Source organism: Cnephaeus nilssonii (genome assembly GCF_951640355.1).
Source record: "Cnephaeus nilssonii genome assembly, chromosome: 1".
Taxonomy (NCBI): Eukaryota; Metazoa; Chordata; class Mammalia; order Chiroptera; family Vespertilionidae; genus Cnephaeus; species Cnephaeus nilssonii.
In genome coordinates, this window is record NC_137072.1 from 55,298,473 (window position 1) to 55,317,491 (window position 19,019).

Consider the following 19,019-nt stretch of genomic DNA (forward strand, 5'->3'; position numbering starts at 1 on the left):
CCCGATGCCTCTTGAATCTGGGATAACACCTAACTAAGTAGGCCCGAGGCTGCCTCCCCTGAGGAAGGCCCACTTGCAAGGCTGGCCTTTGACTGGCCTTTGGGAGTTGGCTCGTAAATGGTTCCCCACAGTCATATAAAACTTTCCCTCAAAGATAAGAGCTGCTCACTGTGCCCAAACAATATATACAATATTGTTTATGCTGAATACTGCTTTCCTTCTGAGAGTCTGGAATTTCAGTAGGAATTAGGCACAGTGTGCCTACATAACGAGCCTCATTAAAAACCTTGTCTTAGGTACTCAGTTCCTAATGAGCTTCTGGTAGACAACACTTTGCACGTTTTGTTATAACTCATGGCTGAGGAATCAAGCACATCCTGTGTGGCTTCGCTAGGAGAGGGCTTTTGGAAACTTGAGTCTTATTTCTTCCAGCCTTGATCCCACAACTTTTCCCATTGCTGATTTTGCTTTGTATTTTTTTCACTGTAATAAATCTTAGTCATGAGTACAAGAGTTCTGTAATCCCTCTAGTGAATTGTCAAACCTGGGGGTGGTCTTGGGCACCTCTGACACTGAACAGTTTTGAAAAATCATACTAATTCTATTTTAACTTTCTTGAAATAGTGTTCTCCTAAATTCAGGTATAATAGAGCCACTACCTTCTTTTATAAGTTCTAATCAATTTTTAAAATATATTTTTTTATTGATTTCAGAGAGGAAGGGAGAGGGAGAGAAACATCAATGATGAGAGAGAACCCTCGATCGGCTGCCTCCTGCATGACCCCTACTGAGGATTGAGCCTGCAACCCAGACATGCACTCCGACTGGGAATCAAACTGTGGCCTCCTGATTCACAGGTCCATGCTCAACCTCTGAGCCACGCCGGCAGGGCATCTAATCAGTTTAATGAAAAACCAAAACCTGCTTGATGTTAAAGCATACTACACAATGAAAATTTTAAGCACTCTGATAATTTTCATAATAAATAAAAAGACAAAGATTGCTTACTTAATGGCAATGCTGGACATAATAACCAAAAAAGATGACAGAATAAGTAATATTAACAGAAACAGCTTAAGCATTATAGTATAACTAGAGGCCCAATGCACAAAATTCGTGCAAGAGTAGGCCTTCCTTCCCCCGGCTGCCGGCACCGGCTTCCCTCTCGCACCCGGGACCCGGGCTTCCCTCGCAGCCCCGGCTTCGTCTGGAAAGTCGCACAGAAGGGCGTTGGTCTAATTAGCATATTACGCTTTTATTATTATAGATGGCTATGAGCAGCTTTTAAAGCTGTGTGATGGACAAATTATTTTACGTCTCTAAGCCTCAGTTACTAAACTTTAAGTGGGGATAAAACTTTGATCAGTTGCCTCCCATACACACCCTGATGGGATCGAACCCACAACCTGGGCACATGCCCTGACCAGAAATCAAACTGGTGACCTTTTGGTGCAGGAGACAATGCTCAACCAACTGAGCCACACTGGTGAGGGAAATAGCGAAATACTTTTAAATTAATGACTAATTTATTAAGCTAGTATGTCATAATTATCTAAATTAGATTGGTATCTTATTTCTAAAGACTCATATTTTTTCTAAATTTAAATTATTTAAGGTATACCTAAATTCTAAACAAAATTAAAATGCTTTCTAAAAGATTCTAATGAGGAAACCAGAGTAAATCCACAAACACCCTTGATTCATGCCACAGAAGGTAAGAATCAAATATAGTCATGTTCACTAGTTTGCCAGATAAACAAACATTGAAATGAAATGTTAAATTAATATTACTTCCATATCAAGAATACCACAGTTTTGTTTCATATTTCAGAAACTGAAAGTGGAGAAAAATATACTAATAAAGCAAAGATTTCTTTTTAAAACTGAGCTAATGAGGAAAAACAGAAAAAGGGAGAAAAGTTTACTTTCAGTGTCAGCAACCTGATTTATCTTGAGTTTACATTCCTTTCCCACATTTGTTTAACTATTAAAACAAATAAATTTCAGCTGCAGATTGAGAACATTTGGAAATTTTAAGTCTATTTTCAAAGAAAAACTCTGTTTGAAGAATACCCTTGAGGAGACTTTACTCTAATTACATATCTAAATTTTTTAAAGGGCCAATTGTATAGCATGGGTTTAATTATCAATGTTTAAATTAAACAGTTTTTACTAAATCTTATAAAAATTTATATACTAATACACAGACTCTGAAGTGGTAGGGAAGGAATATTTCTAAAGGAGTCATAATTATAAGCAACTTTTTTATTTTATAGATTTCTCCAAGAGAATTCTGTAAATGAACATGGACATATATAGGAGTCACGAGTCTCCTTCCTTCCAGAATTCTGTTTACAAATTTTTTTTTTGTATTTTTCTAAGCAAAATTCTTTAAGTTAGACTTTTGTACCAAAATTCAAAGTGTTAAATACGCTATAGTGGGAAGAAACAAGTTTGGTATTCTACGATACTTTACTATAATTTTAAAGATTACTGTTACATAAAAGTAAACATCCAAGATAAAACATCTCTGACACCGTCCCTCCCAGCTGCTCTTCGGTCCCTTCTCACTGCGGTAGCAAGGCCTCCTCGGTATCCTGTGCTCCTGTTTTTAAGAATTCCAACTGGCTAACCTGGTACGGAACCACTTTCCTTTCCCAAATATCAAAATACATTTAGTTTGTGCCAATTGCTGTTAGTAAACAGTGGTGACAATGACTACTAACACTAGCTCAATCAGCCCATAACACCATTTTTTTTTTTAACAAAAAGTTTATTTAAGCAACAAGATGCTTGACTTGAAGGAAAAAGTATCTAGGATTTATTTCTTTTAGAGTAATTCATTGCTGCTTAAAGACAGATTGCCCTATATGTAGTAGCTATATACAAAAAAGTTATAAAACTGTTCTTAGCTTTACAATAATAAGTGAAAAGCATTAAAATTCTCCAATTGAACAAGGTATGCAAGAATTTTTATGTTGTCCTTTTTTTTGTTAAACAGTGAGAGCAAAATAACTTACTGGAATGCCAGAAGTGGAAAAAGGGAATATTTTCACAGAACCAGTATTTTTCCCTCCCCCATCTCCATTTGTTGTCAATCAAAACATACCACTGGCCATTTAGTGTGTATGGGGTTTTTTAAATGCACCAGGTGCTTTTCTGGAAAGACTATTCCAAATGTGGTCAGTAACCTGTCACTGTGCAGACTTAACCCTGACAATGAAAGAGGACTGCTCCTTTATTACTCATAACTCCACAAATATAACATAACTTCAGATGTTTCTTCTTAGAGCAAAATGGACAATGATCTCTCTCTCCTTGTTTAAACACCTCCTTAAAGTTACCCAGGATTATAATTAAGTATATCAAAAATCTCCATAACAGTGGGCAGGATACACACCCATGATCAATAGAGAGCCCATGTGATACCAGGCTTTTACTAACTATAGTCACAGTTGTTTACACTGCCATTAATTTATGTTCTGTCAGAAATCGTTTTATAGTTATTTCACTAAAATTATACCATTAGTAATGAATACTTGGGATATATTTACTTTTGATTATACACAATAATTTTTGCCATGATTGTTAAGTTTAGGAGAAAATTAATTTTGTTTCAGTATTTCCCAGATATGGCCCAAGTACAACCTTCATATTTGAGAACTGCAAGACAGTAGACAAACAAACCAATTATTCTATTATTGTTTACCATTTTTTCAGAAGGTGTAAAGGTATGTCTTATTAAACATTTAAATATTCTAGTATAGCTATACCCAAGAAATAAGAGACAGGGTTCTACTATGATTTAAATACTTGCACAATGACTCATACCTTCATACCAAACACAAAGTGTGCTCACAAAAGATGTCACAAAGGGTTAAAAGGCAAGTTAATAATCATACAAAACTGCATGCTGTGCATTAGCAGTGCATTGAACGTAGTTAAGTGAAAACTGGACACAAATCCTTTCTAGGAATTTCACATCTGGCCTGTTAATATGGTGGTTAAGTGTTACAGAAAGTGTCTTTTACAGCAAACCACCACTGTGACATCTGCTCCCATCGTACCTTGTTTTCTTAACCTGGATAGAGCCAGTCGATTTCCTCGAGGGCTGGAGATCTGAAAAAGCTAAAGGCTTGGCAACAGGGCTGATGCAAAGTGCATCCAGGAGTGAGTGATACTTTTCAGGACTGGAGAGCCTGGTGAGCAGTTAGAAAGACTTTTAAGTAGGAAAATCACACTACCATTAGCAAAAAGCAGTGAGAGATAGAGACAGACAGAACTAAGCAGTAGAAGAGGGTGAAAAGAGGGCTAAGAGTGTATTATAATATTATTTCACTCATTAATATAGAGTTGATTAAATTTTCACTATTTATCAATGCAATCTTAAAAGCATTTGATGCTATAAAAAGACACTAGAAATTATATATAAACAAAACCCCACAAAAACAAAAATCTTTTATTCTTTTACTGGGAGGAAGGGGTATTACAAAGAATAGTGATCACTCTCAAATATAATAAGTTTGTGGGACAAGATAAAACCAGTAAAAACTTAAAATACCTATTTGTACCTGATTCTGTTTAAGATATAAAAACTACAAATTATAAAATCCCCTAAGTCAGTGGTCAGCAAACCACGGCTCGCGAGCCACATGCGGCTCTTTGGCCCCTTGAGTGTGGCTCTTCCACAAAATACCATGTGCGGGCGCGCACGTACAGTGCGATTGAAACTTCGTGGCCCATGCGCAGAAGTCGGTTTTCGGCCTGGGCGAGTCTATTTTGAAGAAGTGGCATTATAGCACTCAAGGGGCCAGAGAGCTGCATGTGGCTCGTGAGCCGCGGTTTGCCTACCACTGCCCTAAGTCAACAGGCACACAACATGCAATAACCTACATAACTGAGAAGTATCATAGACAGATGGCAGTAAAAAGATATAAGGATGATTTAAAGCACAATCTGTCACACACATTGTGGAATGTATCTACAACCTAGACAATATGGTGATGATCTCATAACCAAAGGGATGTTTTCTCTGATGTGATGTGTAAGGCAGTGAAAAGTGTTGGCATCGCAGCAGACACACACTGTACACACAGCTCTACCTGGTTTTTGCAGCAAGAACAGCAGACACGTGAGCGGCTGTGCTGCTCAGAACCGCCACACTGTATCTAGCAGGAGAGGAGAAGGTAGGAAAGTTTTGAAAACCTTCCAAGGAACTTGTCACCACATTTCTTGTAGAGCTGCTTAAATTGATAGGTGGGGAAACAGAGAAAAACAGAGAAGAGGAACAAAAAGGAAAGTGAGAAGAGGCAGAATAATAAAGATAAGCGAGCAACCATCCTATATTAACAATTAGACATACACAGGTGTGACATGTCAGAAAGGCCATAGGAGTTCAGGTCATTTGTTGTTGCTGTGATTTTTTTCCCCCAGAAATTGACATTTGATACATTATAATCCTCCATAAAACTTGTTTTTGAGGTACAAACATTTACGAATGTATTTTCACTGTCTCTAATCCTATTTAAAATTAAATCAATAGCACATAACAGCAAACATTTGAAGACTGAGTTGTCAACAACTAAGCAGAAAATGAACTAAACGTGAAGTGTGAGTTTCTATAAGCAGAGAAAGAAGAAAGGCTATGTCGACCATTCCAAACTGTCTCTCCAGAAAGGGTTTAACCTTAGAGATGATATACTCCCAAAGCCTGACATTTTAATGAGACTTGTGTTTTCAGGGGCAGTAGGTACCATCAGCTGCCTATTCAGAAGCAGTAATACATAGTAATATGACCAAGAAATACTGTTTAAAATGTTGAGAGTAAAGCTGTTTGGGAAGGGCAAGCACCTTTGTAAAATAAAAAGTAAGTTATGACTAAAACAGCACCTTCTGTGTTGATGTTCTATAATTTATTTTCAATTTGCTCTGTAAAGATTAAAAATGCTGGTATGAAATTTTATCTTCAGGACATTTATTACTTAAAGTAATAATTATTTTCCTTTGGTCTTTGAAAAATGGTCAAACACCTGGACAGGAATGAACATCCCATCATCAGGACTGTAATGATTTCCAAATTCGATCATCAAATTGGAATTGAGAATTTCTTTTTTATTAAGAAGAAAGTCTAAAGTGCATAGTGTAAAACCTGTAACCTCTCTTCTTCATTTATGTCTACAAGCTATTAATGGATATCCTCACCAGACTATGACTACTTTTGTCAAAATTCATGACAGTGGCTACTTCCAACACAAAGTAATTACGTGCCAAACTCATCCCAGGTTAATGAGAGCTCAGATGTAGAAAACTGTGAGGTTGACATAAATCTCTTCTCCCTGTCAGAAGCTTTTGATAATCCATTATTCCTTATTCCATTGGCTACAACTTTATAAGCCATTAGTAGCCGAATTAAAGAAATGGTGGCAAGCCAGGTTTTTCTTTAAAAGTTATGAAGATTTAAGTGTAGGAATGAACTTTTTGGCAAGTCTGTACTTTAATTGAACTGTGAGGCCACGTTTTAACAACTGCTGTGCACGGCGAGGAGAGGAGGAATGGGGGCTGGAAACAGGAAAGAACGAGGCTGACAGGGACAGAGCAGGGTAGCATGCAAAGTGGAAGAATAAAGTTACCAAGTAATGCAACTTTGAGTTTCTCAATTACTCTGCATCTTTGAGGCAATGGCTACTATTTGGGAGAGGTAATGGTGAATAATAACCAGAAACGTAAGTCTATTTTAAAAAATCAGCTAAAAGAGAAATCAGATAAATTATCCTTCTCCTTTAAGAAGAAAAGGAATTTCTTTCATCTTACTGCATCACAATCCTTACTAATAAAAGCCTAAGTAGTCATCACGCTGTGATGCCCTTACACCATCACAGGTGGGCGGGGCGGGGCTTGACGCTACATGCTCTGCATGGAGCCTGCCTGGGAGTCCCGCCTCCTCCCAGCTCCACACACAGAGCCAGGAGGAGGTGGTTTCCCTGGCTCCGCACTGTGAACCCTGCCTGGGGGTCCTGGAGGTCCCGCCTCCCGGATCCGCATGGTGCAGAGGCGGGACCCCCAGCTCCAGCCTAACTCTTTGGGGCAATCCATTGAGGAGCCCCAGATGGGTGGGTGGGGCCTACCTCTTTGGGGCGATTGATTGCGGACTCCTGCACAGTGAGAGGGCACAGGCCAGGTTGGGGGGGGGGGGGGACCCCCGCCCCCAAGTGCATGAATTTCATGCACCAGGCCTCTAGTAATAACATAAAAGGACTTAGTATCAGCAGAGTCCAGCAAAATCTTATAAGAAGAATTAACCTGAATACCTTTAGAATATGTTTGGGTACCTGGAATGTATGATCTCTCTTGTTCCTTTTTTGTTTATTTATTTATTTTTTATTTTTTTGAAAAAATATTTTATTGATTTTTTACAGAGAGGAAGGAAGAGGGATAGAGAGTTAGAAACACCAATGAGAGGGAAACATCAATCAGCTGCATCCTGCACACACCCTCCTGGGGATGTGCCCGCAACCAAGGTACATGCCCTTGACCGGACTTGAACTTGTGACCCTTCAGTCCACAGGCCGACACTCTATCCACTGAGCCAAACCGGTTAGGGCTCGTCCATTTTTTAGAGGTGAATGCGTTTGTTAGTTAAAGTAGACTTATGACAAACTCAAGCAAGTTGACTTTCCAAATCACAGTGAATAAATAAAAGGCACAGCTTTCCTGACTCTACATTAGAACTTAAATCTAGACAAAAAGTGAAAAATATAAATGCGGTGTAAAGCGGTGTTCCAGGGCTGAGTGCCCAGCTTCCTTGTCTACATATTAATGATGTCAGTTCCGTACTCTATGAGCTCTTTTGCTTTTTAGTCAAACAGTTTTAGCATTTCATTTCACCACAAGCATTAAAATTTAGACACACCAGGAAGAAAAAAACTCTACCTAGAATGCGTAGTCACTTTAGAAAGTGTGGCTACTTGGCTACCTCTATGTAAAACCCGAGGGGTTGCAGGTGGGTGAGGCCCGCTCTTAGGTGGTTCTCCCAGAGAACTGTCAAACCTAAGTTTTCAGAAGTAAAATAAACAAGGCAAAGGAAATATTAATGAAAAGTGCAGGTATTTATCATCTATATTACCTTTTAAATGTACATTGCTTTTATTTTTGGAAACTGCTAGTTGTTGTTTTTTAACTTTATATCTGTATAATGTTAAAACCAAAACTAACACCCTCACCACTACCAAATAGAGGCCGTTTCCCCCCACAATTTTTCAACATGGTTACTTCCATCTGATCAAAGATTATGACTACAGGGGAAGAAAGGATGGGAATTCCCATAAACTATGTATTTTGCATGCATCAGGGAAACTTTGCCTCTAAGAAATTAGGTTGTCCAATATCACATACCTAGTAAGGATTAGATGGAATTTGTACCCGACCTGTCTGTACCATTTATACTCCAAAATGCTCTCCAGTACACCACAAAATAGTACACCACAAAAAGCAACTAGGGGTTTTCTTCCAACTCAGAATGCTGTGTTTGTAGAATTGGAATTATATGGATGTTGTTTGTTTTGCTGTAAATAAAACATTTTTTCCAGTCACACAAATTGTTTGCCTGCAATTGTGTTACTCTTAGTATTTTTTACTTTGTTTTTCTTTCAAATGCCAGAATTAAATTTTAGGAGAACTATTACCAAGAATGAAAAAGATGAAAATTCAGTGTGAGGTTTGAAAGAAGAAAGCACCAAGTATAACACTTTGGGAAGAAATAAATGAACAGGAAACATACAATATTACCCATTACTAACAAATAAAAAATAGAATGGGTCAGTCATGTTAAACTGATTTTCAAATGGAAAATGTAATAATAATGTAAAGAAATTAAAAAAAGGGGTTATAGGGTGGGGTGGGGTGGGGCTGGGCCTCCTGGTGCTTACCACAGGCTGTGTGCTTACACTGACTGTACAGAAATAGGAGGCAGAGTAAACCCACCCCATATACACCTCAGCTCAGGCTCTTTGTCTGGTCTGAATTGTGAATGGGGAGTCATTGAGTCAAGGAGGTTTGGGATCTGACTTGTTTTCACTTCCTCTGGGCAAGGAGTAGATGGTGACTATAGCTTTATTTGATACGTGGCAGTTCAACCAGGGAGTGATTGTTGCTCTTTGCAGAAAAATAAATAAATAAATAAAATAAAAAAATAAAAAAAGGGGTTATGTTCCCATTTTTTATTTGGCATTGATCAAACCTTTACCAGTGCTGAAAAAAAAATGTAGACAACTTAAAGTAAAATTTTGTGGTAGAACTAAAATATCATTTAAGAGGCAAAGCAGAATAAGTTAAAAGGGGTCAGAAAACCTGGCTCTCAGGCCAAATTCAGCCGCCACCTGGCTTTGCATGTCCTGGGATCTAGGAGTGATTTATGGTTTAAAAAAATAAAAAGAAGATTTCATAACTCATGGAAATATATGAAATTCAAATGTCAGCATCCATAAATAAAGTTTGATGGAACACAGCCAACTTCATTCACGTCCATACGTCTATGGCTACTTTCACACCATGCACAGAGCTGAGGAACTGCGACAGAATTTATGGCTCCCAAAGCCTAATATATTTACTATCTGGATCTTACAGAAAACGTGTGCTGACCCCTGTCCGAGAGAATAACATCTCCACACAGCTAGCAGAGTACACTTTTAACAGTACAAATCTGATCCTTCCAGCACAGCTCCGCGGACAACTGTGATCGTGGGTTACCTGTTATATTCTCCAGCCACATCTGTCCGAGCTCTGCCTCGCCCTCTGGCCTGCTCCATCCACCTGGTATCCATTTCTCCTTAAACAGGCCAAGCTTCTTCCCACGTGAAGCCTCTGCATAGTCTAATACATCTCACTTTCTACACCCATCTCTCTACCATACCTTCACTGGGCTAATTCCCAAGTGGCCTCAGTTTAAATGTCACCTTCTCAGGAAGGCCTCCCCATTTCCCCAAATCCCCATAGGTTGCCCATGTCATATGCTTTCAGAGAACCCTGTACATTTCCCCCCTCCCTCCACAGATTATTGTGCTTGTAATTATACAATTTGTGTGGTTATCTGTTTCGATCTGGACTTCCTCACTAGATCAGAAGCTCTCTGAGGTCAGGGACCACCATGTTTAGAATATAAACAAAGTGCTTACCACAAAGTGAATGATAAATAAGTATCTTTTGAATCAATGCATGAATGAAATTTATTATTTTTAAGTACAGAACTTACAATTATACATATATCTCTTTTTCTTTTTTTAGGTAGATTTGCTTTATTTATTTATTTATTTATTTATTTATTAAATTGAACTTACTGGGGTGACATTAGTTCCTAAAACCATAGAGGCAATTCAATGAAACATCATCTGCACACTGCATCGTGCATCCATTGCCCCAAGCAAAGTCTCTTTCCATCCCCATTTTCCCCCAACTTTGCCCACCCCCACCTACACCAGTACCCTTCCCTCTCATATCACCACACTGTTGTCTATGTGTTTTATATATATGTACTAGACACCCGGTGCACGAAATTCGTGCACAGGTGGGGGGAGCGGTGTCCCTCAGCCCAGCCTGCACCCTCTCCAATCTGGGACCCCTTGAGGGATGTCCAACTGCCCTCCCCTGCTGGCCCGGTAACCCCTAACTTCCCTCCCTTGCCAGCCTGGTCGCCCCTAACTGCCCTTCCTGCTGGCCTGATCGCCCCCACCTGCCCTCTGCTGCAGGCCTGGTCTTCCCACCTGCCCTCCCCTGCAGACTTGGTCCCCCCCAACTCTCTCCCCTGCAGGCCTGGTACACCCCAACTGCCCTCCCCTGCAGGCTTGGTCCCCCCAACTGCCCTCCCATGCAGGCTTGGTTCCCCCCCCCCCCCAACTGCCCTCTCCTGCAGGCCTGGTCCCCCCCAACTGCCCTCCCCTGCAGGCCTGGTCACCCCCAACTGTCCTCCCCTGCAGGCCTGGTCCCTCCCTAACTGCCCTCTCTTGCAGGCCTGGTCCCCCCCAACTGTCCTCCCCTGCAGGCCTAGTCGCCCCCAACTTCCCTCCTCTGCTGGCCCGGTCACCCCTAACTGCCCTCCTCTGCCAGCCTGGTCCCTCTCCCAACTGCCCTCCCCTGCTGGCCTGATCGCCCAACTGCCCTCCCCTGCTGGCCATCTTGTGGCGGCCACCTTGTGTCCATATGGGGGTGGCCATATTTGACCACATGGGGGCAGCCATCGTGTGTGCTAGAGTGATGGTCAATTTGCATATTACCTCTTTATTATATAGGATACTAGTGACCCAGCACGGGAAATCGCGTGAGACCTGGGACCCTAGACTCCGCGTGCCACAGGACTCCCCTAAGTCCCGCTGTACCGTGGGACCCAGAGTCAAGTCCCCGCCCACCCGCGCACACCTCGCCGTGCATGCAGCCTCCTGGTGACCAGTCTTTGGTCATTACGGTGTTAGGGCCACTGGGTTTTTATAATATAGATGTTTTTTGCTTAATCCTTTCACCTATTTGTACCTTCTAGAGACTGTATCGCAATTCAGGTTAAATAGTTATTGCTGCCTAAGAAGGGACACATTATCGACCTCAAGGAAACAACCAGAACTCCAAAAACACCATTAAAATGTCCTTTATGATATAAAGAATTATCAATAATCTAGGAAAAAGAAAATACAGTTATAAAGAATTATCAATGTCTACATTATTATTATACAACTAGAGGCCCAGTGCACGAAATTTGTGCATGGGGGTGGGTTTCCCTCAGCCCAACCTGCACCCTCTCCAATCCGGGACCCCTCAGGGGATGTTGACTGCCAGATATCCCCGAGATCGGGCCTAAACCAGCAGTCGGACATCCCTCTCACAATCCGGGACTGCTGGCTCCTAACTGCTCACCTACCTGCCTGCCTGCCTGATCGCCCTTAACTGCCCCCCCCCCGCCTGCCAGCCTGATCACCCCTAACCACCTCTGCCTGCCGGCCTGATCACCCCTAACTGCCCCCCCGCCAGCCTGGTCGCCCCCAACTGTCCCCCCGCCAGCCTGGTCGCCCCTCACTGCCCCCCCCTGCCAGCCTGGTCGCGCCTAACTGCCCCCCCCGCTGGCCTGGTCACCCCCAACTGCCCCTCCCCCCCTGCCGGCCTGGTCGCCCCTCACCGCCCCCCTCTGCTGGCCTGGTTGCCCCTCACGGCACCCCCCGCCAGCCTGGTTGCCCCCAACTGCCCCCCCTGCTGGTCTGGTCACCCCTTACTGCCCCCCTCTGCCAGCCTGGTCACCCTCACTGCTCCCCCCTGCCAGCCTGGTTGCCACCAACTGCCCGCCCTGCTGGCTTGGTTGCTCCTCACTGCCTCCCTCTGACGGCCTGGTCGCCTCTCACTGCTCCCCCTGCCAGCCTGGTCGCCCCACACAGCCTGCTGTTCAGTCATTTGGTCGTCCCTCACTAACTACCCTGCCGGCCTGGTCACCCCAAGCAGCCTGCTGTTAGGTCATTACTGTGAGGGTGTCCTGACCAATTTGCCTATTACCCTTTTATTAGTATAGATGAGAACAGGTAAGAAAAGGGAATTGAAGTTGAGTTTGCTAACTCCTCCAGGAACTATGTTGACTGGAAAAATGAGAGCTACTTGAGAATAAAGCCAGATTTCCAATTTCTAAACAAATGCACTTGGGAGGTTTCCCACGTGTGACACACTTATCACCTATTCCTTTGCTTAGCCAATCTTTAAAAATACTAGGCTTAAGAAAATCTTAAAACTACCTCATTTAATATGGAACAGACATCAATATAGACTCTCATTCCCTAACATTTATTCTTTTTAGGGTTGGAGGAAGCTCTGGTTAATAGCACCTCTACAGCAAACAGACTTTTTGCTTTGTCTGTTATATAAGTGAGTTTTCATTTCTCACCAGAGAGGTATGAAGGCTTTCTCCTTCCCAGATACGTCTGGAGATTTGGGCTTGCAGCCTTTTGGCCTGCGTTTCTCAGGAAAAATGAACAAAGAGCTATTTTGGCATTATCTTTCTCTGTACTGTGCCTTTCTATGCTTTTCAGTGGAGAACCATGTGAGCAATCTGTCCAGGTTAAAAGCAGCATGAAGTTGCTCATCTCACTACCTTACTGTCCTGACCACTCTGCAGGGCCAGTGAGAGGAACTGTCCTTCAGCTCCACAGTCCCAACAACAGTCAGATAGCAACATCCTTATGCTGTGTACTCCATCTCCTCTTTTTTCTCAAAGGCCTCAATTAGTCTATCTCCATTTTCCTTGCATTTCCCATCTCTCCTTCTCCACTGCATGCTTTGCATCTGTATTAAAAAATGCTCTCGTTTCTCTTAAAAACAAAAAGAGCAAAACTGCCATTGCTTTCTACTTCCCTATTCTGCTTAACATCCAAACTCTGTTAAACAGTAATTTACTCATGTAGTCTCCATTTCCTCACCTGCCTGTCACTCTTCAACCTCATCCCCCAACCTCTAAAAAAACATATTCTTGCTGAGGTCACTAATGGTTTCTTTGTGGCTAAATTCAATGGCATTTTCTTTTTATTATGGTAAAAAAATATATACAACAAAAATTTTCCCTCTTAACCATTATTATTAAGTGTACAGTTCAGTAGTATTCACATTGTTGTACAACAAATCTCCAGAACTTTTTCATCTTGCAAGTCTGAAACTCTGTATCCACTAAACAACTCCCATTTCTTCCTCCCCACAAGCCTCTGGAAACCATCATTCTACTTTCTGTTTCTATAAATGTGACCACTTTGGTTGCCTCATATTAAGTGGAATCATAGTGTTGTCATTTTGTGTGCATTCCTCATGAACTTAGTGTCTGTATCTGGCCCAGTAGACCCCTCCTCTTCTCCTGTCTTCTGTGACTCAGCCCTATCCACTTGCCTGTGTTTAGTACTATTTCACTGGCTATGCCTGGTTGCAGGGTGTTTAAGCTCTCCATTGGTAATAAAATTGCAAAATGTTAATCTGGCTCATCCATATTCTGATGAAATGATATGTAAACTATATAAGCATAACTTCTTCACAAGCTGATCTTTAAAATACCTGAAAAAGGATGCAGAAATTTTCTTTTGAGCATGAAAACATCAATGAAAAATTTCAATGTCTCCTTAACTCTCCATACAAACATCATAAAATAATCAAACAGTGTGACTTATTATACCCCCACATGGCAAGTTTTCCATTAGAGGAGAAATTCAGAAACCTTAAAAAAATGTCTTTTATAGTAAGTAAAGCAAAAAAACTATAAAATTGTCCTTGGTGTCTTCACTCTTCCACAAAGCAAACATTCATACAGTAATCCTGCTCAACAGAGAGTGGAATATATCCGGGTCATATCTGCATTCTAAACTTTTGGGAGTCATTGGCATAGCAAAGCTATTTATTTCTGCCAAGGAAACCTCTAATCATCTGGAAAAATGAGTATCTTCCACTGGCTTCCTGACAATAAATACGGTGAGTGTGTTCACCTGCAACCATAATTTATTTCCCTTCTAGAAAATAAACTAAATGAAACCGCAGCTGGAAATTTCTGGCACTCTTAATCACAAGCTAATTGATTGATTTCAACAGCTTTTGTTTCCTTAGCAGTCTAAAGTTTATTTGAACCTCCATAATCCATTTATTATGCAGGGCATCTTGAAGAGAATTTAAAAATCAGCAAGTAGGGGCATCCTTGCTCCATACAGACGGGAGCAGAGAACGCTGACTGGCAGAGGTTAAAGATCATGAAGTAAACATGAAAATACCACCCAAAATGAGGTTTAACTTTTGTGAGAGCAAAGAAAAAGGACTGACTCAAAGAAATTCTTTTTCTTGGAGTTTTCAACTTTACTGAAGCAAGGAAAAGAGGGGAACAAAAGTGAGATTTCTAAAGGAAGTTGAACTTAGTATTTGTGTTGGAGTAAGAGTTTGCTCTTGGTTGATATATCCCATTTTCTTCACTATCAAATGCTGCCTTAACTCTGACATGCTTCTCGGATGCTGCTTTCCCTAATGATTTCACCATTATTAAATGTCTGGTCTTAATATTATGTGAACTCTTAAGTCATCTATACTGTTTCTTGATCTCTTCAGGAAAAATGTAATATGGGTTCTAAAGATAAGATAGAAAATAAGCATGTATTATACTATGCCTATCTAAAATACCAATATAATGTAAGGATTTTAAGGTATAATATCAACTTAAAAATCACATGGAACAATGCCCTGATAATAGCCTGACACCCTCAGTAACTTGCAGGGAACTTCCCACTAACCCTAGCCCCTCTCACTTTGCATCATCAATTTCTTCCCTGGATCATTCCTGTAAGTGATTTCAGCAATTTCTAGCAGTTAGGAATAGCTTCTTTTATGGGGAAAAAAATCTGCCATTTTATAGTATTAACATAAGCCTAATGTTATCAAAAGAATTTATGTCTGATAAAGGTAGATTTTCAGATTCAGAATAAAAGGATGCATTATTCAATAAACAATGTTGAGTCAATCTGTTACCTATTCGAAAATATAAATGAATCTGTCTGAATGCCACTGTGAGTCCAGGGGTCTTAATAAAGCCACCATAGCACCTCATGCTGCAGCGAGAGTGTCCTGCCAATGTTAAAGAACAAAAGCCAAGGGCCACATACGTACTCTTTAACTGAATATTTTGGGTCATGTATCCTGAGTTCTGCCATTCAGTCAAACCCTGCATTCACTGATTCATTCAACAATATTAGTTGAACTGCCACTTCATACTAGGCATTCTCACATACTCTATGCCCACTTTAATTCCCTGCCCTCATGGAGCTTACAGTCCAGTGCCCACTTTCTTCAAACGGACCATGATGCTCAAGCCCATCCTAGTTCCCATCCTGCTTACCCGCCACAACCAGAGATGCAAACCCCTTGAGTCACCCATCATTCCTGGACTCTAATTTCTTCACTGTTTTGTGCATCTCCTAATCTGATCAATATCGCATTCCTCTCAGCCCTCAAAAACCCTCTATCATTCTACATCTTCCTTGCAATTCCTTCAGAGATTCCTTTTCTCCCATATCACACACGTTTATAAACCTGGAGGTGATACGAGCTCCTCCTCATTACTGTTTCTAACATTATGAGTCATCTTTGACTCTCTAAAATCCCAAGTCCATTGAGGCTTCTGTCATCAGACTATCTAACTCACTAGCTACATATGCATTTTCTTGCCTCTACCTCACCTATTTGCTTTAGCCCCTGGCTCACTGCCTTTCTCTTTACTCAATTCCAATCATCTATCTTGCTGACTTCAATGTTATCACGTTGAATCACTGAATAGCCAGACTGCTAAATTCTTTGATTTCTTCACCTCAATCATAATTCCTAGGTTATCTTAATTCTGCAATACCTCGGCCATGAACTCCAGAATTCATAATCTTAACTTTCTTATCAACAAGTATAACATGTCTAAGATCTGTACTTTGAGAACCTTCTTTTTTTCTAACTCACTCGTTCCTCTACCTCTTGATTCTATTAGCTTTTTTACTATAATGAATTGACTCTTACCAATTTTATTGACTGGATTAATTCTTACCAAATTTGCTGACTCAGCAATATCCCATTATCTACCCCCACAACCCCTGATATTGCCACACTCCTGCAAAATACAAACCCATCCAATTCTCTCTCTACATCTCCACAGCCTAACCCACTATCCTTTCTTGCCTGAACTAAGGGAATACATAGAACTACTCTCCAGCTTTCATTATTTCTCCCTTACAATCAATTTTCCATAGTATTCAGAGTGACCTTTTAAAAACATACACCAGATGTTACTCCCATGATTAAAATCCTATATTTGGCTTCCTATTTAATTGGGACAAGAATCTGAATCCCTTAACACAACCTACAAGGCAATTATTGGATTTATTTATCTATTATGTATAATATATTGATATGTAATAAACATGAACAGAGACCACTGCTAATCTCTGAGGCCTGAGGCAAAAGGAGAATGTTTGGGGAAGAAGAAGACATGGTTATGAATTCAGGTCCAGAAACTAGCCCATATAAACAGCTAAAATCAATTACTCATATAACTTCTCTGACCAGAGACAGCTTAATTATTCCATGATTTTTCAGTTTATTTTATTGGGATTATTTATGTAATTGTCAGAGATTAATGCCAAGGATTAAACATAATATGTGCCAGATGAGATTTTCCCAGTGCTAGTGTGGAATAGAACTATGGCTTGCCTTATAATTTTAGGAGGCATATTATACAACTAACTCATATTGGGTTTATTTTATTCTAAAATCTACAATTAAAAAAAAAAATCTGTGTTTGCTAACTTTATCTTCGCCCCCCTCCTTATGTCTCACAAAAGTTAGAATGATTTGATACAAACTGCATATAACCATATCAAACTTTTCTTTTTCTTTCTTTCACTTTCTCTGTTTTTAAAAAAACTAGATATGGTCCACTGTCCTAGACTTCCAATATACAGGTTATGAAACATGTATGCTATTCCTTCCTGCTTCACGATACCACAAATGTAGGCAGTAAGCGGCAGGGCTCCTCATTCAAGTCACTGACTGAACCTTTAAACCATATCCTTTGGTTACATTTCCTCAACCTGATAAGAATCTACACCTGACAGTCATTAGCCTCATTTCATTTTTAAATTCAACTAAACTTAAAAGTCTTTCTTTGGTAACTTGTTAAAATTAGCACTTCCCCCAATCTATCCTAAATGTGTTAATGAAGTTGGAAGTGATTTATTTCGTGAGGACTTAATTCTAGGTCTTGGCCATTCTGCCTTCTGTTCTTAGTGCTCCCTAGCCGTGCTTCTAAGAATGCCTTCTAAACTTTTTTCCAGGTGACCTCAAGTTCAAATTATAGTTTGAAAGTTAACCTTTTGCTTTCTTTGAAAATCAGTACTATATTTACCTGTTCCCAGTCTTCTATTTTCTTTCCCATTCTCCAGGATTGCTTTTTTTTTTTTTTTTAATGCACATACTGTTACTTAGCAAATCTCACTTGTAAGTTCTCTAAATCGTTGAGAAAAACAGACTACAGAGAGTTCATTTCAAAACACTTTTTATCTGGGGCTTCAATTCCCTCCAGAATGTAAATAAAGCAAAGTCTTTTCAGTTTTGGGTGATTTTTATTTGCTTAGTTATAGCTTTCACAATGAACATTTATTAATTTCGTAACAACCCTGGACATCACTACTTTAGTGTATTACTTTTTATCTCCTGAGTTAACGTTATCTGGTTTTATTTTCCACATTTAAATGTGTGTGTGTGGTTTGTTTTTGTTTTTTTTGTATGTGTGGATGTACATTTTCTAACATTCATGTGGTATTGCTTCAATATCCCTGCTAAGAGATTTGCTGATTTTAATGAGATTTTTTATTCCAGTGCTCTAGGCCAGTGGTCAGCAAACCGCAGCTCGTGAGCCACATGCGGTTCTTTGGCCCCTTGAGTGTTCTAACGCCACTTCTTCAAAATAGACTCGCCCAGGCCGAAAACCGACTTCTGCGCATGGGCCACGAAGTTTCAATCGCACTATACGTGCGCACCCGCACGTGGTATTTTGTGGAAGAGCCACACTCAAGGGGCCAAAGAGCCGCATGTGGCTCACGAGCCGCGGTTTGCTGACCACTGCTCTAGGCAAATGCTCAGTTTGAGTCTAAAAGTGTTGCTTCTTTGTGTTAAAACCTCAAATGCATCCATTATCTAAGTAGTGATATACAACTACTTGAAGCCATTAAAATCTTTCAGAAATATTCTCAAACATTTTTTTCTTATGAACTACTTAGGATATTGGGATAAAAAATTAAAGGGCCTAGCTGGTTTGGCTCAGTGGATAGAGCCGTGGTCGGCAAACTGCGGCTCGCGAGCCACATGCGGCTCTTTAGCCCCTTGAGTGTGGCTCTTCCGCAAAATACCACGGCCTGGGTGAGTCTATTTTGAAGAAGTGGCGTTAGACGAAATTTAAGTTTAAAAAATTTGGCTCTCAAAAGAAATTTCAATCGTTGTACTGT

At 40.5% G+C, this 19,019-nt stretch overlaps 1 protein-coding gene across 3 annotated transcripts in view; it reads right to left on the minus strand.

Moving 5' to 3' along the window:
- Positions 1-19,019, minus strand: part of PDLIM5 (PDZ and LIM domain 5) — a 217,256-nt gene that overhangs the window by 44,159 nt on the left and 154,078 nt on the right. Inside the window, exons 8-10 of one of the 3 annotated variants that reach the window (XM_079773447.1) lie at positions 7,930-8,046; positions 5,103-5,243; positions 4,068-4,199 (exon numbers count right to left, since the gene is read on the minus strand). The exons of the other annotated variants lie outside the window; for them this stretch is intronic. Coding sequence (XP_079629573.1) covers positions 4,068-4,199; positions 5,103-5,243; positions 7,930-8,046 — 390 coding nt within the window. The remainder of the gene's footprint in view (positions 1-4,067; positions 4,200-5,102; positions 5,244-7,929; positions 8,047-19,019) is intronic. 3 annotated transcript variants of the gene reach the window in all.